This window comes from Corvus hawaiiensis, chromosome 19 (genome assembly GCF_020740725.1).
Source record: "Corvus hawaiiensis isolate bCorHaw1 chromosome 19, bCorHaw1.pri.cur, whole genome shotgun sequence".
NCBI classification, from domain to species: Eukaryota; Metazoa; Chordata; class Aves; order Passeriformes; family Corvidae; genus Corvus; species Corvus hawaiiensis.
Genome location: NC_063231.1, coordinates 1,253,160 through 1,277,425, shown reverse-complemented (window position 1 = coordinate 1,277,425; position 24,266 = coordinate 1,253,160). Strand labels below are relative to the sequence as shown.

The 24,266-nt window shown below is 63.0% G+C and overlaps 3 protein-coding genes across 6 annotated transcripts; all 3 read left to right on the top strand.

Annotated features, from left to right (window-relative positions):
- The first annotated feature begins 8,464 nt into the window (after positions 1 to 8,464).
- RPL38 (ribosomal protein L38) lies at positions 8,465 to 10,230 on the top strand. The gene is made up of 5 exons (XM_048324040.1): positions 8,465 to 8,536; positions 8,736 to 8,767; positions 9,136 to 9,196; positions 9,837 to 9,959; positions 10,145 to 10,230. The coding sequence occupies exons 2-5, from the start codon at positions 8,765 to 8,767 to the stop codon at positions 10,168 to 10,170; spliced, it is 213 nt and encodes a 70-aa protein (XP_048179997.1). The 5' UTR covers positions 8,465 to 8,536; positions 8,736 to 8,764; the 3' UTR covers positions 10,171 to 10,230.
- Positions 10,231 to 10,978: 748 nt separating this feature from the next.
- On the top strand, positions 10,979 to 18,006 carry TTYH2 (tweety family member 2). Of its 4 annotated transcripts, XM_048323431.1 has the most exons (16): positions 10,979 to 11,134; positions 11,666 to 11,838; positions 13,059 to 13,170; positions 13,499 to 13,719; positions 13,810 to 13,905; positions 13,989 to 14,061; positions 14,147 to 14,216; positions 14,360 to 14,415; positions 14,497 to 14,589; positions 14,666 to 14,758; positions 14,838 to 14,980; positions 15,116 to 15,301; positions 15,379 to 15,457; positions 15,905 to 15,922; positions 16,818 to 16,940; positions 17,033 to 18,006. In XM_048323431.1, exons 1-15 carry the CDS (start codon positions 11,006 to 11,008, stop codon positions 16,893 to 16,895), a joined length of 1,620 nt encoding a protein of 539 aa, XP_048179388.1. In that variant the 5' UTR covers positions 10,979 to 11,005; the 3' UTR covers positions 16,896 to 16,940; positions 17,033 to 18,006. The 4 variants fall into 4 exon arrangements, with proteins under 4 accessions (XP_048179388.1, XP_048179390.1, XP_048179387.1 ...); XM_048323433.1 differs by having other exon boundaries at positions 10,980 to 11,134; positions 15,910 to 15,922; positions 16,818 to 18,006; XM_048323430.1 differs by having other exon boundaries at positions 10,980 to 11,134; positions 16,818 to 18,006.
- Positions 18,007 to 18,830: 824 nt separating this feature from the next.
- Positions 18,831 to 23,631, top strand: DNAI2 (dynein axonemal intermediate chain 2). Its single transcript, XM_048323429.1, has 12 exons — positions 18,831 to 19,136; positions 19,292 to 19,453; positions 19,535 to 19,656; positions 20,186 to 20,328; positions 20,865 to 20,978; positions 21,500 to 21,639; positions 21,829 to 21,951; positions 22,252 to 22,478; positions 22,641 to 22,776; positions 22,854 to 23,000; positions 23,116 to 23,313; positions 23,394 to 23,631. Exons 1-12 carry the CDS (start codon positions 18,954 to 18,956, stop codon positions 23,421 to 23,423), a joined length of 1,725 nt encoding a protein of 574 aa, XP_048179386.1. The 5' UTR covers positions 18,831 to 18,953; the 3' UTR covers positions 23,424 to 23,631.
- The last annotated feature ends 635 nt before the right edge of the window (positions 23,632 to 24,266 follow it).

Genomic DNA, 24,266 nt, shown 5'->3' with positions numbered 1-24,266 from the left:
TTCCCCCAGGCACACAGGAATTCATCAAACCTTGTCACACCACATAATAATACTTGTTCCCAGGTGTTGTCGCAGCAGCTCAGACTTTCTCCAGCCTTCCTGGGCAAGCAGGAATTTAGGGAAGAAAGGATTCACCAGCAGAATAAACGTGATGGCGCTGAGATGTGAGTTAACCCTGTGGCAGCCGAGGGAGGACTCAACCCCCTCCCCGTGCCCATGAAGAGGCTGCTCAGGCTTTGTTTCCCATTCCTTGGGATTTTTGGTGACGGGAATGAAATGAACTTGGGGAGAAAAGACATTTTCCCTTTGTTTGGAGTCTTTTATTGACATGTCTCCACTGCTTTTGAACCTTTTGGAGCAGAGCAGGGAGGTGGCTGCTCCCCTTCTCCAGAGGGGAACCTGGACAGGGAAGGAAATACAACCGGGAAGGAGATTGGGAGGAGAAGGAAAGGCTGGATGAGGAGAGTGGCTCAGGGCAGTCCCTGCAGGGCTGCTGGGGCTGTGGAGGCTGCAAGGCCTCATTGGGGTGAGCAGGATGCTGGTGGGGTGAGCCTGGACCCCAAAAGGGACCCGCAGAAAGGGGCAGGGTCACACTGGCACATCTGGTGCTCTTGTCCCCAACCCCGGAGCTCTTCCATGTGTCCTCTGTCCCTGGACCACGTGGGTGGTGCAGTCACCAGCCCTCGCCTTCTGGTTGAGATAAATTGGAAGCAGGAGCTGCTGCCCCTGAGCCACGTTTATTATTCATATTATTTGTGCACTGATCTGATTCCGTGTAATGATTTAATCTGTTAATGGCCCCTGATTCAATCGCTCCTCTCCCGTTAATCTCCTCTTGCCATTTGCACCTGATTTCCTGAATTTTCTGACGGTGTTTTGGCAGCTGAGGGTCGGGTTTGCAGCTTTCCACGGGCACAGTGCCACGGCAGGTCACCCAGGGGCTGTGACAAGATTCTGGGAGGGGTGAGGAGGAGGAAGAGGAGGAGGCAGCAGATCCCTCCCAAGGGAAACCTCTTGTGGCTGCCCAAACCTGGGGATCCAGAGGTCATCGGGGCAGGTCCCAGCTCCAGCACCATCCCCGGGCACCATGGGACACAAAGGTGCCCCAGGGTGCAGGTGCTGGATGGGAGCAGCTCTTCTCTTCCTGGGAAAGCTCCTGGCATGCTGGCATGCATCCCACCCCAGTGACAGAGTGATGCTGGTCCCCGTGTCCCATCCCAGTGACAGAGTGATGCTGGTCCCTGTGTCCCATCCCAGTGACAGAGTGATGTTGCTCCCTGTGTCCCATCCCAGTGACACAGTGATGCTGGTCCCCGTGTCCCATCCCAGTGACAGAGTGATGCTGCTCCCTGTATCCCATCCCAGTGACACAGTGATGCTGGTCCCCGTGTCCCATCCCAGTGACAGAGTGATGCTGGTCCCTGCATACCATCCCAGTGACAGAGTGATGCTGGTCCCTGTATCCCATCCCAGTGACACAGTGATGTTGCTCCCTGTGTCCCATCCCAGTGACACAGTGATGCTGGTTCCTGTATCCCACCCCAGTGACAGAGTGATGCTGGTCCCTGTGTCCCATCCCAGTGACAGAGTGATGCTGGTTCCTGTATCCCACCCCAGTGACAGAGTGATGCTGGTTCCTGTATCCCACCCCAGTGACAGAGTGATGCTGCTCCCTGTATCCCATCCCAGTGACACAGTGATGCTGGTCCCCGTGTCCCATCCCAGTGACAGAGTGATGCTGGTCCCTGCATACCATCCCAGTGACAGAGTGATGCTGGTCCCTGTATCCCATCCCAGTGACACAGTGATGCTGCTCCCTGTGTCCCATCCCAGTGACACAGTGATGCTGCTCCCCGCGTCCCGTCGCAGTGACACGGCGGTGCTCGTCCCCTGCCTGTGACATTGCCATTCCCCCCTCGCGCTGCCAGGCTCCCCGGGCTGATTTATGGAAGCACAAGGATGCAATCAAGGCCCCGGCCCCCGAGGACGCGGCGGCGGCTCCGCTGCATTTGGACCGGGAGCACGCGGCGGGCGCGGCGGCTGAATGCCAATGGGAACCGGGGCCGGCGGGGCCGGGGCCGTGGCAGGTCCCCGCCGGGAAGATGGATCTCTGCACCTGTGCCGGAGGATGCTCCAGGCAGGGCTGGAGGAGCGGGATGCGCTCCTGCTAATGGGAAAGTGGTGTCAGGAGAGGGGACGCGCTGCATCCATAACGCTGGTGACAAATGCCACCCTCGGGGAAAGGAGCCCCCGAGGCAAAGCAAATATCTCCCTGCGAAGACAACACGAGTGTGGCGAGTGACAGGATTTGTCACCAGTTCCTGGGAACGCGCCAGAGCCGCGGAGCCTTTGCCTTCGCCTCTGGGGAGCCCTGAGCACCCCGCTCGCCCCCGCTCGTATCCCAACGCTCCAGCCCCGAGCAGCGATTCCCGGCGGCGATTCCTGGTCCGTGCTGGCTCCTCTCGCCTGACGTGAGCTGATTTTGGGAGGCAGTGGGTGGCGAGGGAGTACAGCTGCCGCTAAGTTATCCAAACGATTTATCTTAAGATTCATCCAGAATTCATGGCGCGGGAGCCTGGGCCGTGTCGGACGTTAATATTCATGCGGATTTGGAGCAGCGTTAATCACCGGCGCTGACAATTGGCACTTTCCTTAATTGCCCGTGCAGCCGGCTCTGCCCGCCGTGTCCCTCCCCCTCCGCCCCCCCGGGATGGGTGCAGGGTCACAGAATGTCCCCGCCTGGCTTTCTGTCCCCGTGTTGGTGTGGCACAGGGGGCTGCTCCCCAATTCCCTGCTCGGAGCATCCCCAGCGCCCCAGCCCTGCTCGCTGCACCCACAGCAGAGCTCAGGGGCCTGGAGCATCCCCGGAGGCTCTCCCTGTCCTCCAATGGCACATCCCAGCGCGGGGACACGGATCTGGATCCCGGCGGACCTGCGCCCTCGCTGCCGCCGTCCCCGTGGCTGCTGGAGCACCCCCGGGGTGACATTGCTGCGCCCACGGCAGAGCTCAGGGGCCTGGATCTTGGGACATCCACCCCCGGGGCTCTCCCCATCCTCCCACGGCTTATTCCAGCGCGGGGACGTGGATCTGGATCCCGGTGCAGCTGCGCCCTGGCCGCTGCTGTCCCCGCGGCAGACGGAGCATCCCCAGCACCCCGGGGCGGGCACCGCTGCCCCCCCTGGAGCAGCTCCCACCCACCCTGGAGCAGCCTGGAGCACTCCCAATCCTCCCGCGGCGCATCCCGGCCTGGAGACACGGACGCGGCCCCCGGCGGAGCTGCGGCGTGGCTGCCAACCCGGCGGCTGCCGCCGTGGCCGTGGCTGGCGTTCCCTGTCACCGCTGTCACTCCGCTCCCATCCAGCCAGCTGCCGCGGCGCGGCCCTGGAATACCAATGAGGATCCGGGAGCTGCAGCGCACGGGGCCCCCTCGCCGAGCGGCACCGCCGGGACCCCCGGGGATGGGGGACAACGTGTGCCACGGGCAGGGGCGGCAGCTGCCCCCAGCGAGGTGCTGAGACCCCTCCAGCTCGTGAGAGCCGGCGAGGTGGGACACAGAGGTGTCACCAGCACGTGCGGCCCCCATGTCCCCCGGCAGGACCCATAGCGACACAGCCAAGAGGACACCTCTGAGGTCACTTCCATCCTCTTGGGGCCGTGCACCCCAAAACCAGCGCCGGGAAGCAGCACACGGGACTGGGACACTCCCGATCCTATCCATCCCAGAGCCAAAGTAATCCCAAAAAATCCCTCAAAACCCCCCCAAACCCTGGTCCCCCGTCTCGCCGCTGCGGCTCTGGGCGGGTTTCAGCTGTCCTCGCGTTGTAATTGTCCTAATTAGATCGACAGATTTTGATGAAGGTTTCACAAGGAAAAAGAAAGCAGGGAGGCAGGAGGAGATAATGGAATCGCAGATGACATTCCCATCACCCAGCCTCTCCCACAGCCGCTGCTGCAGCCCGGTCGGAAAATTATGCGTAAGGGGGGAGGAAAATTACCATAATCTTCCTCTGCAGGATGACACCAAATTCGGCTGGAGCCGGGAGGGGTGACAGGGAGCTGCTCCGTCCTCACCCAGAGGTGCCACCGCGGATGTCACCTATTGGTGCCACACACTGCCCGCTCTGCGTCCCGTGGTGCCAGCACCCACTGGGGCCCTGGTCTGGGCCCTTTGGGATTGTCCACCCATGGCACCCCCTCCTTCAACACCCATGGGTGGGGATCTCCCTGCATCCCATCAGGTCCTGGATGTGTCAGGTGTCATCGCTGGGTCATTGTTGGTGACCCCCTGTGGGTTTGGGGACATCGGGAGGCCATATGGGGGACACACAGGGACAGGACACAGCACCTCACGTGCCAGCCTGTGCCCCCAGGCAGGGCACAACCCCTTTGAGAGGGAGAGGGGGTGACATTGGGGCGTCACCCCCCAGCTCCAGCCTCTCCCGGCCCCCCAAAGCACCCGGAGGCAAAGGAGGAGCCGCTCCCCATCTGGATTCTGCTCCTGGCTCCCATCTGGATGTTCTGCCCGGGCAGGATCTGGCCCAACCCATCCCTAATTAAAAAATATATCTGTATTCCAGAGCTTCAAACAGTGCCCAATGCCTGCGGGAAAACTTCCAGCCCAGTTTTCCTTCTTTTCCCTGCTCTGACCGCACGGTGATGCCAACACTGATCTCAACTCCCCCCCAAGATCTTTCCCCAGCCCTGTGCCCCCCCTTCCCCAAATTTGCTGCCTCCTTTCCAGGGCATTTCCATGAAAACAGGCACTTTGTTTCTTGGGAATCAGCTCTGCTTCGGCTCCCTGTTCCCTCCTCAGCCTGGGCCTGCCTTTGTCCTCCACAAACACAAAACAAAAGGGGAAGAGACGGAGAAAATATGATGGAGCCTCCGAATGGGCTGGTTTGGGCCCCAAATTGCCCATGAGGCTCGGGATGCTCCATGCGAGCCGGGCTGATGGATGAGGCCGGGGGAGCTGCGGTAGGGGCGGATTGATCGGCTCCCGGCAGCACTGCCAGGGCCCCGCGTGGAGATCTGAGCAAGGAGGAAAATGAAAGGGGAGAAAAGAAGGGAATTGGAGAGGCTGGGGAGAGATTCCTGTCGCTGGTAATGATAAATGCTCCCAGCACACGGCAGAGCAGGCAACCCCCCTTCTCCTCTGCACTGGGGAGAGAAATTCCGGTAAAGTGGGGGAGAAACCAATTCCTGCTGCAGTCTGTGCCCTGAACAGGGAATCTCCAGTGAACGTGTCCTGTCGTGTCTCCTGCTCCCTCTGCCAGCTCCCACCTCCATGTCCCGGCACAATCGCTGTTCCGAAGGGGCTGGAAGAACAAACCAGCGGCTGCATGGTGACACTGGGACTGGTGTGGGGACACGCTGCTCCCTGTGCACAGCTGGAGCCCGTGTTGGGAAGAATTCAGGAGGAATTCCTTCCTGGAAAGGGTGGTCAGGCATTGACAGGGGCTGCCTAAGGAGGTTTGGAGTGCCCATCCCTGGAGGTGTCCAAGGAAGGCCTGGACGTGGCACTCAGAGCTCTGGGCTGGGCACAAGGTGGGGGTTGGGCACAGCTTGGACTCGATCTTGGAGGTCTTTTCCAACCTGAATGGTCCTGGGATTCTGTCGGGCACTGGGATGCACGGCTCCATCTGCCACATGCCAGCCGTGCGTCTCAGCCACTCGTGTCCCCACCTGGCACCTCGGCCTGAACTGGGGCTCAGCACCCGTGGGATGTCCCCGTTCCCGAGGACAGGGACACCTCCCATATTCAGCCTGCTGTGGGACCCCGAAACTGAGAGTGGCCGTAGAATCATGGAACGGTTTGGGTTGGAAGGACCTTAAAGCTCACCCAGTTCCAACCCTTGCCGTGGGCAGGGGCACCTTCCACTATCCCAGGCTGCTCCCAGCCACATCCAACCTGGCCTTTCCCTCCTTTCCCTGCTCCGTGTGACCTCACTGGGTGGGGGGGGACACCGGCAGCTGCCACGGGGACCCCCCCTCCCTGTCCCACCGGTGCCACCCCAGCCCCAAAGCCCTGTCGAGTTTCCTCTTCGTTTGCAGCCCCATTAAGGACAGGCCAATTAAGGATAATTGACCCACGGCAGCCCTCGGGTGCCGGAGCTTCCTCCCCCTCCAACCTCCGGCTCTCTCCACCCCGGGACCCAGGGATGGAGCAGAACCGTGACCAAAAAAAATCCCGTTGGCTTTTTGTTCTATTTTTTAATGATCATTCCCGGCCCCCCTCCCCTCGCCCCGCAGCCCCCGGCTGATAAGGGGATATCATCTTGTCACCGGCTGCCACCGCGCCGGGGGACGCCCTGCAGCACCTCCCTCCCCCCGCGGGGGCTGCCGGGGTCCCACCGCGTCCCCAAGGGCGCTAAGGGACAGATCCGGGCCTGTGGCACCGTGTCCCCAGGGTCCCCAAGGGCGCTGGGCACTGCCCCGCACCAGCGGGTCCCCGCGGTGCCCAAGGGGACAGGCAGCGCCCTGGGAGGGGGCGCTGGGATGCGTTGGGGTGGATTTGTAAGCTCGTTTTTCCTCCATGTGACTCCATGGGCTCCCGGAGCCTTTGGAGCTGCTGGAGAAGGAGGAGGAGGAGGAGGAAGGGGGAGGAAGGGGGAGGGTCCTCACTGACCGGTCCGCACCAAGGGGCTTCACAGCACCCCCAAAGCAGGAGGTTAAACCCCCCCCGATCCCTTCACGGCGCCTCCCGAGCAGAATCCGAAGGGTTTTTTAATCTAAAACTGGCAGTCGGAGGGTGAATTAAGGCCGTTAATTGAATTTCCTCCGGCGGCGGAGCCGGGCCGGGGGGAGGCGGCAGGAAACGCATTTGATGTCTTGGAAAAGCTGCGGATTCCGAGCGTGGTGGGGTTTGGGGTTGGGATTTTTTTTATTATTTTTTTTTTAATTTCTTTTTTTAATTTAAAGTCGGTCGTAAAAAGAGCCCGGCTTTGAGGAGCTAATGACTCTCATGAATTATTTTTGTTGATTTAGGCACCCACTCGGCTTTAAATATTATTAATAAAGGAAAAGTGATTGCAGTCCCTGGGAGGGGCGGGAATGACGCTGCTCCGGGGGTGCAGGGGAGGGGGGACAGGCACCCTCTGACCCACCCCAGCCCCTTCCCCTGCTCCCATGTGAGGCCAAGCTGCGCTTTGGGAGACAGACGGATTCCGTGGGCAGCGGGTGGATAAGGAATTGGCTGGAATGTCGCATCCAGAGGGTCGTGGCCAATGGCTCAGGGGCCTGATGGACATCAGGGAGCGGTGGTGACCCTCAGGGTCCTTACTGGGAGCAGTTTTATTTCGTGTCTTCGTTAATGATGTAAATGATGGGATCACAGCGTCACGGAATCATTGGGTGGGAAGAGACCCCAAACTCATCCCATTCCACCCTCTTCCACCGGCCCAGGCTGCTCCAAACCCCGTCCAACCCGGCCTGGGACACTGCCAGGGATGTGGCAGGGGTGGAGCAGGGTGAGCCTTAAGGTCCCTCCCAACCCGAATCGTTCCACGATCCCACAAAAAACCCGGGGATTTTGGGGTGCCCGGACGGTGCCTCAGCTCCCCTCGGCATCAGCATTCAGCACTGGTGCCAGAACGGGCACTTTTCATGCCGGTTTAGTTTTATTGTTATGCCAAAAGCTTTAATTCGGGGCTGTCGTCCTCCCGCGCCGCTGATTTACGCTGCCAGGGGTTTAATTACACCATTCAGCATTCCTTAAAACATGAAAAACCGCTCAAGTTTGGGAGCAATTAAAAGGCAGCGGAGTAGATCAGCCCATCAGAGAGGAGATAAGTAAATCAAACAATTAAAAAGCTCGTTCGGTGGCCAGGGAGAAGGGTCCCACCCCAAAATCGTCTCCTGGGTGGGAGCCCTGGGCTGGGAGCTGTGGGTTTCACCCCAGTAGCTGGGGTGGTGGTACTGGGAGCTGCTGGGGGGATTGTGACCCCATCCAGCATCCCTTAGGAGCATCCCAGCACCCCCAAAGACCTGTCCAGCCACAATTAGGGCTTGGCAGGATGGGGATGGGGACAGAGGAAGCGCAGGACAGTGACAGGATGGGGTTCCTGCCCCTCGCCACTCATCCCCAAGGATTCTGAGTTTTGGGGTGGTTTGTACGGCTTTGGGGTTTTCAGCGGGATTGAAGCTCTCTCTTGTGGCAAAACCTGTCCATTACAGCCCTACTCGGGCTATCGAGCCGCAGCATCTCCCGGGGTTCCCTGGGGCAGGGCTGAGATGGAATCTTAGATGGCTAATCCCCCCGAGAGATTCTGAGACTCGGGAAACAGCAAGCAGCCCGCCCGGGCAGCGCTGCTCCCCGTTCCCGGCCGTGCCCGGCTGGCTCCGGGAGGCCGGAGGTGCCCAAAATCCCCGCCGCAGCCCCCCCGCCCGCACTGGCGGCTGAGCCCCCGCCAACTCATCACAGATGCCGCCGCCGCGGTCGCGATCGGGAGCTTTTTGCCCGCCGCCCGCACCGTAGGCCATAAAGGCCCGGATGCGGAAGAGCCGCGCTCACTTCCGGTCTGTACGCGGCGGCTGCGGGTGAGCGATGGCGGCCGGGGGGCGGGGGGAGGCAGGGGAGATCCGCCGCCATCCGCGGCCTCGCGACACCGGGCGGCCCCGGGGGAAAACGGGGGGAGGAGGGGGCGTGGGGGGAGCCGATGGCGGGCGGGGGGCGGAGGCGGGGGAGGCGATGGGCGGGGGGAGGCGCTGACACCATCTTGTCTCGTTTCTGCCGCAGGTTGGAGCAACCGACGCTGGGCTGAAACCATGGTGAGGGGCCGGGGGGCTGCGAGGGGTCCCGGGGGGGAGGGAGGGAGTCCCTGGCGTGTCTGGTGCTGGACAGGGTGCAGAACGGGGGTGAGGGCGAGCTCCTTAGCTCCTTCCCAGGAGGGGAGGGGGGGTTGGCTTTGGGGTCCCCGCTTTGCCAGGTTCTGGGCATGGTGCGGAATGGGGGAGTCGGTGAGCAAGGGGCTCACGGGGGGGTCCGGGGGGATTCTGCGGCCGGAGCACGAGCTGGGGATGAGCTCTGGGCTGGGAGCACATCCCGTGTCCCTGCCCGTGGCAGGGGTGGGACCAGGTAATCGCTTATGGTGCCTTCCAGCCCGAAGCATCCCGTGAGTTTCTGTTTGACTTTGCAGCCTCGCAAGATTGAGGAGATCAAGGACTTCCTGCTGACGGCGCGGCGGAAGGACGCCAAGTGTGAGTGGGGTCTGTGGGCAGGACGGGCTGCGGGGCTCCAGCACGTGTCCCTGAGGAGCTCCGCACCCTGGGAATGCCGAGGGACCGGGGCTGCCCTGGCGTGGCTTTGGCTCGGTGACCGAGGCCACTCCTGTGGGCAGAGGGACTCTTGGGGCTCCAGGCTGGGCTCTCCCAGGGGATGGTGCTCCCAGCTGTGCATTCGCACTGCTGCTCGCCCCGGGATGTTGAGCCGAACTCCAAGTGCAGCTCGCTGGAAGCGATTCCCAGATGTCAGCCTGCTCTGTGGGCGCCGTGTCGGGTGTTGGAGCTCTGTCACAACGGCTGATTCATCATCCTCAGCGGGAGATTTTTGTTGCCGCCACAAGATGAGGATAATTGAGACAAAGCACTGCCTTGTCTCACTGTTCAACAACACGGGAAGAGTTTTCCCTCTTCTCCTGCTTGTTTGGATCCGGCTGTCGCAGGATCCCGCGGGAATGTTTTGGCATGGGCGAGAAGGGAGAGCTCAGCACTGAGAGAGCCCTCACGGAGCTTTTTCCTCACTCTGGATGGAGCTGGAGGGCTCTGCACGGGGAAGGGAGTGGGGTGGGTTTCCCAGGGATGACAGCGGGCTGTCCCTGCTGTGCCCTCCATCCCACAGCTGTCAAGATCAAGAAGAACAAGGACAATGTGAAGTTCAAGGTGCGCTGCAGCCGGTACCTCTACACCCTGGTCATCACCGACAAGGAGAAGGCCGAGAAGCTGAAGCAGTCCCTGCCCCCAGGTATCCCGGGAATCTTGTGTTGGGTGGCTGGGATTGAGGGGGGCTGTGAGAACCCCCTTGCAGAGTTCCCAGTGTCCCTGGAGCTGGTGTCACCACCAGTGCCTTGCCATGGTCGGTGTTCGGTATTCCCAGGGAGCCCTTCCATGCCTGAGCCCCCTGATCCATGTCCTGTCTTTCCTCCACAGGTCTGGCCGTGAAGGAGCTGAAATGAGCTGGGGTGAGCTGGGTACCTGTTGGATTCTCTGTTTGTTAAAATAAATAAAAAACTGTTCCCGGTGTCACGTTTGGTGTTTCACAACCTGCTCTTCCTGGCCCTGGAGCCACTCCAGGGCTCTCAGAGCTGCACTGGGGGTCCCAGGGCTGGTGTGGGTCAGTGCTCCCAGCAGGGAGGCCATGGGTCCACTTCTGGTACCGTGTGGGCACGGGGGAGTCCCCAGATCTGGAGCCAGCCCCTCACTCGTGGGTGGCCCTGGGCTGACAGCTGGGCACGGGACCTGTGGCACCTGGGGCTGGCACACAGGGCCACCAGCGTGTCCCCTGGGCGGTGTCCTTTACAGCACCTGGTCCCTATAGCAGGAGGAGTATGGGGTGCCGTGGCCCCACAGCAGGAGGTTCGGGGTGCGGTGCCCCCACAGCGGTGCCCCCACAGCAGTGCCCCACGGCTGCGGTGCCCGATGGGTGCAGGGCCCGATGGATGCGGTGCCCGATGGGTGCGGTGTCCAATGGGTACAGGGCCCGATGGCTGCGGTGCCCCACGGCTGCGGTGCCCGATGGGTGCGGTGTCCAATGGGTACAGGGCCCGATGGATGCGGTGCCCGACGGCTGCGGTGCCCGGGTGGCGGGGGTGACGCTGTGCGCTGTCCCTGCGGGGAGCGCTGCGCTGCGAGCGGCTCCGCGGGCACGGGCCGGCCGCGGCTGCCGGGGGCGGGGCGGGGGGCGGCCCCGAGGGGCGGTGTCGGTGGGTGGGGCCCGGGGCGGGCGGGCAGAGCCCGCGGCGTGGCGGCACCGCCGCCCCCCGCCCGGCAGCGCGGCGACCCCGGCCCGCCATGGGGCCCGGCCGCGCCGATTACCTGGCGCCCTGGTGGGCGGCCTGGCTGCACGGGCTCCCGCACCGCGGCCCGCGCCTGCAGCCCGTGCCCAGCACCTTCCGCCCGCAGGACCCCGACTACCAGCAGGTACCGGCCCGGGACCCCCGCGCCCCCCCGGCCCCTCCCCGGGCTGGTCCCGCTCGCCCCGCGCCCCCCGCGCCGCTCCCCGGCGGCTCCCGGCGCCAGCTCTGATCTCGCGGCGCACAAAGCGCCTTTCATCGCCCGGCCCCCCCCCCCGGGCCGGCCGGCACCGGCACCCCCGGCCCCGCCGCTCTCCCCTCCCGGGCTCACCGCTCTCCTTTGGCCCTCCTGAGCCCCTGCCCCGCGCTCCCGGACCCGCCGCGGCCCCCCGGCGTCCCGGGGCACGGCCCGCCGTGACCCCTAAATGGGGAGGGAGGGCAGCGCCGGTGTCCCTGTGCCCCAACATCCCGGCAAGGGGCGGCTGCAGCCCCGGCTCGGCGACCGCGGCCTGGGCACCCTGCGGGGGAATGGGGATGGGGACAGGGACACTTCCTCTTTCCCATGTGACAGTCCCGTGGGGCGCTGAACGCGGCCGCATCCCGGACACGCGAGTGGGTCACGGGCACGGCTGCTGACTGTCCCCTCTCTCCCTCCCAGTCGCTGCTTTTCCTGGGCTTGGTGGCCGCCATGTGCCTCGGCCTCAACCTCCTCTTCCTCACCGTGTACCTGATCTGCCTGTGCTGCTGCAAGAGGGACCAGGACCCCGAGACCAAGCGGCCCCACTCGTGCTGTGTCACCTGGATGGCCGTCACCGCCGGGCTCATCTGCTGGTGAGGACGGGGACAGGGACCTGGTGCTGTCCCCCTGTCACCGAGGGGACTCTGTGCTCCAGCCACGAGTCGCTTTAATTAGATCTGTGCAATTAAATGTGCTCCATCCCTGCCTCCTCCCGTGCAGCTGCTGGGGGAGCCCCAGGGACCAGCTGCGGGCCAGCCCTGTCCCCGTCACGGCTGTGCCGCCTTCCCGGCTAATCCCGGGCGGGAGCAGGGCCGGTCGCTAATCCCAGCCCAGAGCAGATGGCAGGCAGCAGCGTGACCCAGCTGGCAGGTCCCTTGTGCCCGACCTTAATTGCAACCACAGCAATTAGACAAGGGGACGCTGCTTCATCCGGCACCGCTCTGGGGGCTTTACAAGCCCACCTCGGTCCGGGACAGCCATGGCTGGGAGGACACCCAGGCAGCTATCCCGTGTGTCCCCCGGCATTGCTGGCCTGGGGGGGAACGGGGTGGGCCACGGGCCCCTCTGGCTGCCTGGCCACGACCCTCGCTCCAGACAAAGGGGCTGCTTTGCCGGGGCGGAGCGAGATGGCTGCCTGCGAGCCTCGCACGGAGCGAGACAGGGAAACAGCACTAATGAGCTCAGCGTGCTCCCCCCAGCCCCCCCACCACGGCAGGGGGTCACTGTGCAGCTCCCAGGGGCTTTGAACCCCCCCAAGAGCCCATTAGTGGCCATTCAAGGGCTGATGGTGGCCATTAGTGAGCTGTTGTCTGTCGGTGTACTGGGGTTTGGCAAGCACCGTGTGCACCGGCCACGTGTGGGCACATGCCCGGCCAAGACATGGCCACAAGCACCTCCCTTCTCGGGAGCTCCATCCTGGCTCCATGGGGAGCAGCGGCTGCAGGGAGCTCGCCACAGGGCCTGGAGCCGCTTCAGCTCCCAGCCAAAGGTTTAATCGGGAGCCACAGCGCTTCCAGCGGATTCCCCTAATCTGCTTGGCCCGGCCCCTCCGCCCTCAATCTCTCAGGGTTTGGCAGGAGGAGCTTCCGAGCCACCATGCCCATGGAGCAGCTGCAGCTGTCCCCAGGCCCCTGTCACCAGCAGGAGCAGGTTCCCATCACGGTGCTGCTGCTGTCCCACTCTTTGTCTCTGCCCTGCCATTGGTGGGCTGTCCCCCCAAACCAGGATGCCCTGGGGAGTGTCCCCTGTCCAGCCGGTGTGGCAGGGTGAGTGTGTCCCTCCCTTCTCACCAGGGTCCCTTCTCTGCCCACAGTGCGGCCGTTGGCGTCGGCTTCTACGGGAACAGCGAGACCAACGACGGGGTTTTCCAGCTGCTCTACGCCCTGGACCACGCCAACCAGACCCTCACTGGCATCGACTCCCTGGTAGGGCCACAGCGCCTCCGTGTCCCCCCACGGTGCATCAGTCCCCTGTCCTGGGTTTGGTTAAAGCACCAGGGAGGGACGTCTGGCTGCTCCGGCCAAGCCCCCGGGGTGGCTGCGCCGTGCCGAGCGCGGGAGGGTGACGTCACCCCACAGAATGGGACCTTTGTGGCCCAGCAGGGCCGGGAGGGCCGTGGCAGGGCTGTTCTGAAGGATGGATCCAGCTTGGGCACAGCGGGTTGGGGTGGGGCTGTTCTGGAGAAAGAGCGTTTCAGAGATGGGGCACGTGGCTCTGCTAGATGCCGGGGACTGACCATGCTGGGGGCCACAGGTTGCCAGCACCACGCTGCAGATGCAGGGAGGGCTGGAGCAGCACCTGGCGCGGCTGAACGAGCTCCTGGCCTCGCGGGGGGATTACGTGCAGACCCTCAAGTTCACTCAGCAGCTGGCCGGCAGCATCGTCCTGCAGCTGCAGGGGCTGCCAGCCTGGCGGGGCGTCAGTGCTGACCTCACCGAGCTGTCGGGACAGGTCGCCTACGTCGAGTATTACCGGTGAGCTCGAGCATTCCCGGTGAGCGGGGCCGCGGGGCCCGGCGGGCTGGGGAGGTGGCCGTGTGTGACAGAGCCTTCCTCTGCGCTCAGGTGGCTGGCTTACCTGCTCTTCTTCATCCTCGTCCTCACCGTCTGCCTGCTGGCCTGCCTGGGGCTGGCCAAGCACTCCCGCTGCCTCCTGGTCACGTGAGTACCCTGGGGGCGGCCTGGGGTGGTTCTTGGGGACCCCTGGCCATGCTCCCCACCCGTGCTCCCCGCTCTCCCCACAGGATGCTGTGCTGCGGGCTCCTCATGCTCATCCTCAGCTGGGCCTCCATGGCTGTGGACACGGCGGCCGCGGTGGTGAGTGGGGCAGGAGGGGAGGGAGGGGCTGCCTGGGGCTGTGCCGAGCACTGTGGGCGCCGATGCCATCCCTCTGTCCCCACAGGGCACCAGCGACTTCTGCGTGGCCCCGAACAAGTTCATCATGAACCAGACAGACGATGAGATCAGCGCAGGTGGGAGCTGGCTGTGAGGTGGAGGCGAGCTCAGGCAGGACCCCCAAACCCACCCGGGGGTCGGTGCCCCCCGCTGCCACTGTCCCCCCCACGGCTCCCTGTGCCCCAGGACGCTCGTGCTGATGTTCCTGTTCTCTCTGCAGAGGTGGTTCATTATTACCTGTACTGTGACCAGAGCCTGAGCAGCCCCTTCCAGCAGGTACAGGGCGGGTGGGCACCCACCTTGGTGCTGCCTGGGGCTGGGGGGGGGTCTGTGACTGTCCCCCACTCCCTCCTGCAGGCTCTCACCGTGTTCCAGCGCTCGCTGACCACCATGCAGATCCAGATCCAGGGGCTCATCCAGTATGCACTGCCCCTCTTCCCCACAGCCAAGGTACAGGAGGAGGGCACCGGGGGTCCCCATCCCTCCTTCTGCTCCGCAGAGCTGCCTGACCCCCCTTTTCCCACAGAAAGACCTGCTGGGGGTCCAGCAGCTCCTCAACTCCTCAGAGACCAGCCTGCACCAGCTGACGGCCCTGCTGGACTGCCGGGGGCTGCACAAGGTGAGGGGGGGCCGAGTGGGGACCAGCTCTGGGGTCCCCCTGCAGCGCCACCAGCACTGCCCTGCCTGTGTCCTGCCAGGATTACCTGGATGGCCTCATCGGGATCTGCTATGACGGCGTGGAGGGGCTGCTCTACCTCGGGCTCTTCTCCCTGCTGGCGGCTGCCGCCTTCTCCACCGTGATCTGCGCGGCCCCGCGCGCCTGGAAGCAGCTGGCTGGGCGGTGGGTGTGCCCAAAGACCCCCGCCCCAGCCCCCTGCCCTCACCGTGGGCACAGAGCCATGGGCAGACCCAGTCTGGGCATTGAGACCCCCGCTTTGGGTCCTGGGGTGTGAATGCCGGCCCCTTGTCCCCGCAGGGACCGGGACTACGATGACATGGACGAGGAGGACCCCTTCAACCCGCAGGCCCGGCGCATCGCCACGCACCGCCCGCCCCGGGGGCAGCTGCGCAGCTTCTGCAGCTACAGCAGCAGCCTGGGCAGCCAGAGCAGCCTCCAGCCCCCGGCCCAGACCGTGTCCAACGCCCCCGTCTCCGAGTACATGTGAGGCCCCCGAGCCCCGCCGCGGGGAGGGAGCTGCGCTGGGGACGGCGGCTGACGGGGTCTCGCTGTGCCCCCAGGAACCAGGCCGTGCTCTTCGGAGGGAACCCCCGCTACGAGAACGTGCCCCTCATTGGCAGGGGGTCTCCTCCCCCCACGGTACGATGGGCGACCGAGGCCAAATCCTTGTGACACCCTGGGGGGGTCACCTTGGGGGGCCGCTCTGGGTCACCGAGAGCCGCTCACCGGGGTGGGACAGGGATGGGAGATCCTGGTCCCTGCTGCCCTTGCAGAGGATGTGGCTCCTCTTGCCTGGCTCTAACCCAATTCCTGGCCACTCACGGGGAGGGGGCACAGCCATCTGCTGGGGGAGGCTGAAATAACCGTCCCCTCCCTCCCTTCCCTGTGTTTCCTCTCCATCCTGGCTCTCAGAGGACGCTCCTCGCAGTCTCTCACTTCACGTTCCCATTTCCCTGCTTGTTAATCCTGCCCTGTCTGGTATTGCTGCTTTATTTTTTATTCCTTGTCTTTTTTTTTTTTCTTTTTTTTTTCTTTTTTTTTCTTTTTTGTGATTTCTTTTAATTTTTTGCATCCATTATTTTGGAGCTAAGTTGCCCATCAAGAGTAAGTTCAGCCACTTCCTTCTCCTTGCTTACCTCAGGGCAGCAGCTGGGTTCTCCCCTCCTCCCCACCCTTCCATGCCTCCCTCCATCCCCTTTTCCTGCTCGGCTTTTGGGGTGCAGAGAGCTCAGGGAAGGGGGACAAAGGGCCACATTTTGTGCCCAGCCACATTCCAGGAGGCTGTTCAGCTCCCACAGCTCCCACACGTTGGGATGCTGGTCCCCATCTCCATCCCTGGAGCAGTGAAACCCCCTCAGTCAGGATACGGCTCTGGGAATGCTGCCATGGCAGGAATACTGTGCCCCCCCTCCTGCAGGGATGATTTTTTCCATCAGGTGGAAGCTTGGACCCCATCTCACAGACCTGGCAGCTGGCAAGGCGGGGGGCACACGAGTGGGGGGATTAATTGGAGCACTTCTCCCAGCCCTGAATAGTCTAATTTACCCAGGATTCAGATCCCTGAGGAAAGACTTTCTGAGTCCAGAATAACAAACTCGGAATAATCTTCCTTAATGCCTGGCTGGGGTGATCCTCCCTGCTGTGAAACCCTGGAGGAGTGTGATCCTGGGGGGCTGGAGGCTTGGGCTCGCTGGTATCCCACAGACACATCCCCACAGGCAGATTTGGGATGAGTTTGCTGCTGGGCTGAAGCTGGGAAGGTGGAGGATGAACATGGGAAGGGATGAAGCAGAGCTGGACAGGCTTGGGGGGTCTTGGCTTGGGGGGTGTTGCCTCCCCCAGCTCTCAGAGCAGCTGAGGGCACGGTCTGACCCTTTCCATGCCCTCCTGGCCGATTATTTTGGGATTAATCCGCACGGGAACAATCCTGGGCACCTGTGGGGCGGTGCAGGGGCTGGGTGGGGAGTTTTGGGGTGCTGACCCCCGTGTGTCCCCCCAGTACTCCCCGAGCATGAGAGCCACGTACCTGGCGGTCACCGATGAGCACGTCCGGCACCGCGGCGACTTCCCGGCCTAGGAGGAGATTCCGCTCGGGAAACCAAAGAGCCCTGGAGAGCACGCGGTAGGAGACGCGGCGGGGGCCGCAGGACTGGAGCCTCCCAGCACCCCCCACCCCTCGGCAGCCCCCCGGACCCAAATCCTGCTGCCTTACGGGGTCTGGGGAGCGCAGAGGGGTCTCCGGTGTCTTCTCCTGTCCCTGCGCCGGCTCGGGAATGTTCTGGAGCACAAATCCCGGGACACGCCGCCGCCGGGTCCGGGCAGGGGCTCCCGTAGCAATGCAGCACCAACCACTAGTGATCCCACCCCCTTCCCGACGCCCCTTCCCGGCTGTCCCAGCTCCCCTGCCCCCCTCGCCGCCCCCTGGCCGGAGCGTTCCCAGGCTGAGGAATTAGGGATGTTTTGGCCTTGCTGGTTTTCCTTTGCTTTGCCCCCGGGATTTGGGAGCTGTGGGAGGCGCTGGCTCTGTTCCAGAGAGGGGCCGCTGCACTGGGGTTGGTAGCGGGTTTTTGGGTGGCTTTAGGCTCTTTTTGGCTCCCCAGGGCAGGTGTGGGCTGGGGCAGGCTCCCCTCCTCCTGCAGCCCTGGAGTGGTCACAAATCCCCTGGGAGAGGGACAGGAACTCCCGGGGCATCCCTGGGGTGGGTGAGGTGCCAGGGAAGGGACAGCATGGACCTGCCACCCTGGGAGGCTCATCCAGCATTTCCAGGGCTCCAGGCTGAGGACTTGGGAGACCAGTATGAACTGAATGTGGCCCTTTGGGGCTGCCCTTTGGCACAGGGATCCCCAGGAAAGGCCCCTTCACCCTGGAGCAGGGACGGACCCCCCGCCCCATCACATCCAGACCCCAAAGGGTGCGGACAGGGCAGTGGGTGTCCCCCCACCCAGGGCCAGGATATCCCCTGACTCCCCCTCTCCACATTCCCTGTAACTAGCCTCCCTCCCTTTGGGAAAATCCCGAGGGATGTTTTTTTTAATTTTTGGCTTTTAACGTTTCCATATAATGGTACTGGTAGAAGAGCTGTTGTAACCGCATGTGAACTAACCGAAGGACTCTGGCTGGGAGCTGGAGTCCGGCTGGATTTGTATGTGCCCTTTTGGGGGGAAAAGATAATAAACACTTGGACTAAATTAATCTCCCCGGTGCGGGTTTTTTGGGGAGGAATAATCGGTGGTTGGGGCACCTTTGAGTTGACCTTCCCAACATGGCGGCCGTCACGTGACGCCGCGCGCGCCGCCATTGCGGGGAGGTCGGCGGTGCTCTGCGTCACGTGACGGCGGCGCCGGTGTCACGTGGGGGATTACGCCGTTGCCTGGCAACGACGACGCGTCCCCGGTCAGGCCCCACCGGGAGCGGGACGGGACCGGGCCTCACCGGAGTCCCGGGGCCTCCGCGGGGTCCTTTGTCACCCTGGGTGTTTCGTCACTCCGTCCCTGCGGCTCAGCTCCGTTTTGGGACTCCCTGAGGCTCCCGCTGCCTTTTGAGGCCCTCTCAGGGTCCTCCCTCCACAGGATCCCTGCTCGCATTTGGGCTTTGCCGAGGTTCCCATTCCCTTTGGGACCTTCTGGGGCTCCCTGACGTTCTTGTTCCCTTTTGGGACATTCCCAAGGCCCACACTGTCTTCTGGGGCTCCCAGAGGCCCCCATTCCCTTTTGGGGCCCTACATGCGAGACCCCACTCCCTTTTGGGGTTCCCCGAGGCTCTCAGTCTTTTTCAGCGTTCTCCCTCCTCAGGGTCTCTGTTCACATTTGGGTTTCCCTGAGGCTCCTATTCCTTTTTGGGGCCCTTCATTCCTGAAAGCCTTGCTCCTTCTTGGAGCTCCCTGAGATCCCTGCTCCCTTCCAGGACCATCTCTCCATCTCTGAGAGCCCCACTACCTTTTGGGATCCTCTCAGAGGCTCCCACTCTCTTTTGGAACTCTCTCTTCCTCCCTGAGGCCCCCGTTTCCTTTTAGGGTTCCCCAGGGCCCTCCATCCCCATTGGAGCTCTCCATCCCTGTGGCCCCCACTTCTTTTTGGGGCTCCCTTTGAGGACCCTCCATCCCCAGGCCCCGCACTCCTTTCCATCCCCTCCCACCATGGAGATCAAGCTGGAGTACGTGCGGAAGCGCAGCGAGTTCGGGCGGCCCTGCAGCTTCTCGGACTCTCTGGCCGAAGTGACCGTGGACATCCCGCCGGACCCCAGCCTGGCCGGCGACTTCATCCCCCAGGACCCCGTGGACTTTGCTTTTCAGGAGGGTCCCATCATGGCCGTGCACGAGGTACGGGGACCCCCCCTCGCCGGGCGAGCACGGAGCAGGTGGAGGGGACACCCCGGGGTGTCAGCCACATTGAGGGCAGCTGGCCCGAGGGGACAAGGTGTGGCAGGCACCTTTTGGGCTCAGAGCCTCGGACCCCTCCGTGTCCCCCTGCCCAGGTGAACACGGAGCGGGTGCAGGTGTCCGTCAAGGGTGTGAACCATGTGGAGGGGGGGTGGCCCCAGCACATCGACCCCAAGAACTCGGAGCTGACCTCCCGCTACCGGGAGGAGGTGGAGAGGGAAGATGCCTACACCAGGAGTGTCCAGCGCCTCGGCTCTGTAAGACCCTGCCCTGATGCCCCCCCAAACCCCCTGAGCCCCCCAGAGCCCCCCAGAGACACGGCCGTGCTGTCCCTGCAGCTGGTGGAGCACTGCATCAGGCAGAACAACGCCATCGACATCTACGAGGAATATTTTGAGGAGGAAGAGGAGGAAGAGGAGGAAGAGGAGCATCCCTCAGCCAAAACCATCAGTGTCATCAGGTGGCACAGCTGGGGGGGCTCACCAGAGCCACAGCAGGGTCAAACCACCTTCAGGGGAGGTGGAAAAGCTTTAGGAGTTAAATTCCAGTGGGTTTGGGATGGTCCTGGTGCAGTTTGGGGGTGGAGAGACCTGCAGAACCCTCCCTGCTCCATCACTCCATCCCTGCCCCTCGCCCTACCCAGGTGATTTGGGGATGGAGACCAGGGTCAGACTCAGCTCTGAGCATCTCCTGACGGTGCTTTTGGATTTTCCTTCTTATTTTTGGTGCCTCAAAGGTTAATTTCCACATCAGGGGTGATTAGGAGTCAGATCCAGTAAGATAATTGGATTTTTAAAAAGGTATGACTGGAAAGACGATGAAATCATCAACTCTTCTCCCCCTGCCCGACCTCCAGGAGAATCATTTCCTGCACTCAAGGCTCAAGGGCTGCAGATTGGTTTCATTGTGATTCCCACAATTCCCTCTGGGAGCCGTTCATCCCAAGGATTTGCAAACTGACCTGTCTTGGCTGATGTGTCACCCCAAAGGGACCCCAACACGACCAAGAGGATGGCCACGCACATCTCCTGGCACCCCGACGCCAACAGGGCCGTGGCCGTGGCTTATTGCAGCCTGGACTTCCAGGACAGCAGGAAAGACATGAGCTTTGATTCCTACATCTGGGATCTGGGTAAGGGGAAGGGCAAACCCAGCAGTGGATAAGGGAAGCACTTTGTGTCTCAGGGAGCAGGACGAGGCCCCACAGCACCCCAGGGAGGGTCGGTGGGGGAGGCTCCTGCTTTGCCCACACAGCGGTGCAGAAACGGGGAGAAATGGGAGCTGGGAGGTGGGAAATAACCACTAAAATCCCATTGCATGGCTCCAGAGCCATGACAGGCAGCAGAGCCTGGAGCCTCGCATGAGGTTCTTGATGTGGTTCAGTGAAGGTAGAAAGAGGCAGCAGGAGCCCGGGCTGAGACTTGCCCTGATCTGTCCAGTCCTGGCTCACACCTGATGTGTTTTGGAGTGAAAAGGACAAAGAAAAAGGGGTGGGAATGCAGGAGATTTGTGTACCGGGTGTCTGTGCCCAGGCCAGCTCCCGGTGACATGGGCACCTCATCCGGCACAGCTGTGTCAGGGAACGGGGTGGGGGCAGTGGGGTGGGCTGGGGGCTGCTTTTGGGGGCCTGCCTTGACCCTTTGCTCTTCACTCATCCCTCCTTGGCAGAAAAACCCTACAGCCCAGAGCTCACCCTCAAGCCCTCGTCCCCTTTGGTGACCCTGGAATACAATTCCAAGGACTGGCATCACGTGCTGGGAGGCTGCTACAACGGGCAGATAGGTGAGGGGGCCTTCATTCTGCTCCAGCCTGGCACCAGCACTGCTGCACTCCCAGGAGGCCGTGGCACCAGTGCTGCCACCGGGAGCACAGGAGAAGCCCTGGGATTTGCCTGGGGACAGGTGTGTGCTCACCTGAGCAGGCACCCAGGGAGGGGAGGACACCATGCCAGGGAGGATGGAGGGAGGGATGGAGGGATGGAGGGATGGAGGGATGGAGGGATGGATGGAGGGATGGATGGAGGGAGGGAGGGATGGAGGGATGGATGGAGGGATGGATGGACACAGGGATGGATGGATGGATGGAGGGATGGATGGAGGGATGGATGGAGGGATGGATGGATGAAGGGATGGAGGGAGGGATGGAGGGGATGAGCAGGATGGGTGCTGTGCTCCTGCCTCTCCCACCTCCCTGGATGATCTCTGGGAAGCACTGGGTGAGGTTTGCTCCCTGTTCCAGCTTGGACAGCGGGGGAAATGTGACAAGGAAAGGAGTTGGGCAAGGGCTTTTCTTTTCCTTCCCAGTGTACTGGGACACCAGGAAAGGGGGGCTGCCTGTGGAGATGACCCCCGTGGAGCTCAGCCACAGGGACCCCGTGTACGGAGCGTGCTGGCTGCCCTCCCGAACGGGCACTGAGTGCTTCTCAGGCTCCACTGACGGCCAGGTGAGGGGCTGGAACAGGGGAGGGGGCCAGGGGCTCCTGAGGGGTCCTGAAAGGGCTTCCTGTGCCCACCCTGCCCCCTCAGCAGCACAAGATCCAGGCACGGGGCAGCTGCCAGGCTCCAGGATCACCACCACCTCTGACTGTGCCGGGAGCAGCCCCCACAGCCCCTGCCCCGTCTTGTCCCCGCAGGTGCTGTGGTGGGACATCCGCAAGATGTCCCAGCCCAGCGAGAAGCTGATCTTGGACATCACCAAGGAAGATCAGCTGAAGAAGGCTCTGGGTGCCAGCGCCCTGGACTTTGCGCCCACCATGGTGAGTGTCCCTGTGCCCACAGGTGCCCCTGTGTCCCTGCCACAGGCAGGAGGGAGAGCCCAGCAGGGCGCAGGGCAGTCCCTGGTCACCCCTGTGGGCACAGCCCAGGGCCAGATGCCCTCAGAAGAACTGGGAGTTGATGTGCTCCAAAAACACCGGGTCCTGCTGGCATTTCAGTCCCTGAACCCCCCCAATGGTGGGGGGTCCCCGGGCTCTGGCGGCAACAGAACGCCTGCTGCCCCCCACACCATGTGGTCCCCATCCTGCTGACAGCTGCTCCCTCCTGCTTCCCACCCCCAGCCCACCAAATTCTTGGTGGGCACAGAGCAGGGCACCATCATCTCCTGCAACCGCGACGCCAAGACCCCCCCCGAGAAAATCGCCCACATCTTCAGCGGCCACCTCGGGGCTGTCTACAGAGTGACCAGAAACCCCTTCTTCCCCAAAGTCTTCCTGTCAGTCGGGGACTGGACTGCTCGCATCTGGACGGAGGAGCTCATGGATTCATCATCAATTATGGAGACCAAGTAGGTGTCAGGGGGCATTTACTCGGCCAGAAATCAGCCCCGGGGTGGCAGAGCATGTTCAGGGCAGGTGACAGTGGGGTCTGGTCAGCTCTGAGTGCTGGGACGGGCCGGTGACCGAGGCAGGGCAGTGCCAGTGTGGCTGAGGGGTGGCTCTGCTGGAAGGTACCACACCCCCTACCTGCTGGACGGGTGCTGGAGCCCCGTGAAGCCGGCTGTGTTCTTCACCGCCAAGTCGGACGGCACCCTGGACATCTGGGACTTCCTCTTCCACCAGAAGGAGCCTTCCCTCAGCCTCAAGGTGGGTCCCCAGCATCTCTGGGAGCCTCGCATCACCCCAGGGCCGAGTGTCACCACCCACCTGTGCCCTGTCCCCAGGTGTCCAACGATCCCCTGCTCAGCCTGTGCTCGCAGGACAACGGGCGCATCCTTGGCTGTGGCACCAGGCTGGGCATTGTGTCCCTCCTGGAGATCTCCCCAGGGCTCTGCACCATGCGGAAGAACGAGAAGACTCTGACCTCCACAGTATGTGCCAGGTCCCACCCGAGCCCCACACTCTGCCCACAGCTCTGCTGTGTCCCCAGACACAGCACAGGGTCCCCTGTGCCCCCCACGCCCCTCAGCCCCACATCTGCCCCAGATGTTCGAGCGGGAGACGAGGCGGGAGAAGGTCCTGCAGGACAAACATCGGGAGCGGCTGCTGCAGGAGCAGGACCGGGCCCGGGCCCAGCCAGAGGAGCAGGAGGATCCCCAGGAGGTGTTCGAGAAGGCCAGAGAAGATTTCTTCTCCATCATCAAGGCGGAGAAGCGGAGGAGGGGCCAGGAAGATCCTGAAGAGGTAACGGGGACAGGACCGTCTGGCCACCATGGCAGGGACCCCACCAAGGGCAGGAGACAGAGACAACCTCTGTCTTTCAGAGTGAAGAGGGCGAGGAAGCTGCACAGTAGGAAAACCAGGAGGAAGAGTGGGAGGATGCCAAGGTCAGTGTGCTCCAGCTGCACCTTCCTTTCCCCTCTGTGCCAGAGCTGCTGCAGAGACGAGGCCACTGTCCCCAAGCCAGGCAGCTCTCCTGGGCTCTCCCTGACCCCACAGCTGCTCCCTGGCCTTTGCATCCTGATTTTCTTCGGTGTGAATAAACCGGTGCTTTCCATGTCACGTTTCCTCTTTTATCACAGCAGGGTCGAGCAGAGGGTGGGAAAGTCACGTCCTCCTGCTCCTCCCGTCCCTTCCTTGAGCTGGGACACTCAAAGCCAGAGGCTGAGCACAGCCAAGCACCCACAGCAGCACAGGGTGTCCCTCAGTGTCCCCAGCCCATGAGCAGGGCACAGCAGGGTGGCTGCTGGCAGCAGGGGGGGCCTTCTCCCCTCTGGGCCCGCTCGCAGCTGGAGAGCCCGGTGTCCCCACAGGAGCAGCCCCCGGGCCGGGTTATCAGTGCTGGGTAAACACAGCCCTGCTGGTAGTACCAGCAGCCACCCCGACTCCTCACCCCCCTTAATTAATCATTAACGAGCTGCCAGCAGCACTGTCACGGCGATGGGGACACCACACAGGTGGCTCCCTGTGGGCTGAGGGGGAGCCCCCCAGCAGGACCCTTCCCCAGGCTGTGCTCAGGGGCTGAACCACCCATGGGTGTGCGATGCCAGGATGGGGTTCAGGGGCCATCGCCCCCCCACACCCCAGCCCAGCCCTGGGGGTGCTGCTGTGCCCCTTCCCCAGGCCCTGGGGTCCCGTCTGTGCCTCTCCTGGGTGCCTGTGCAGCACCCCGTGCCAGCCCTGCCAGGCAGGGGCCC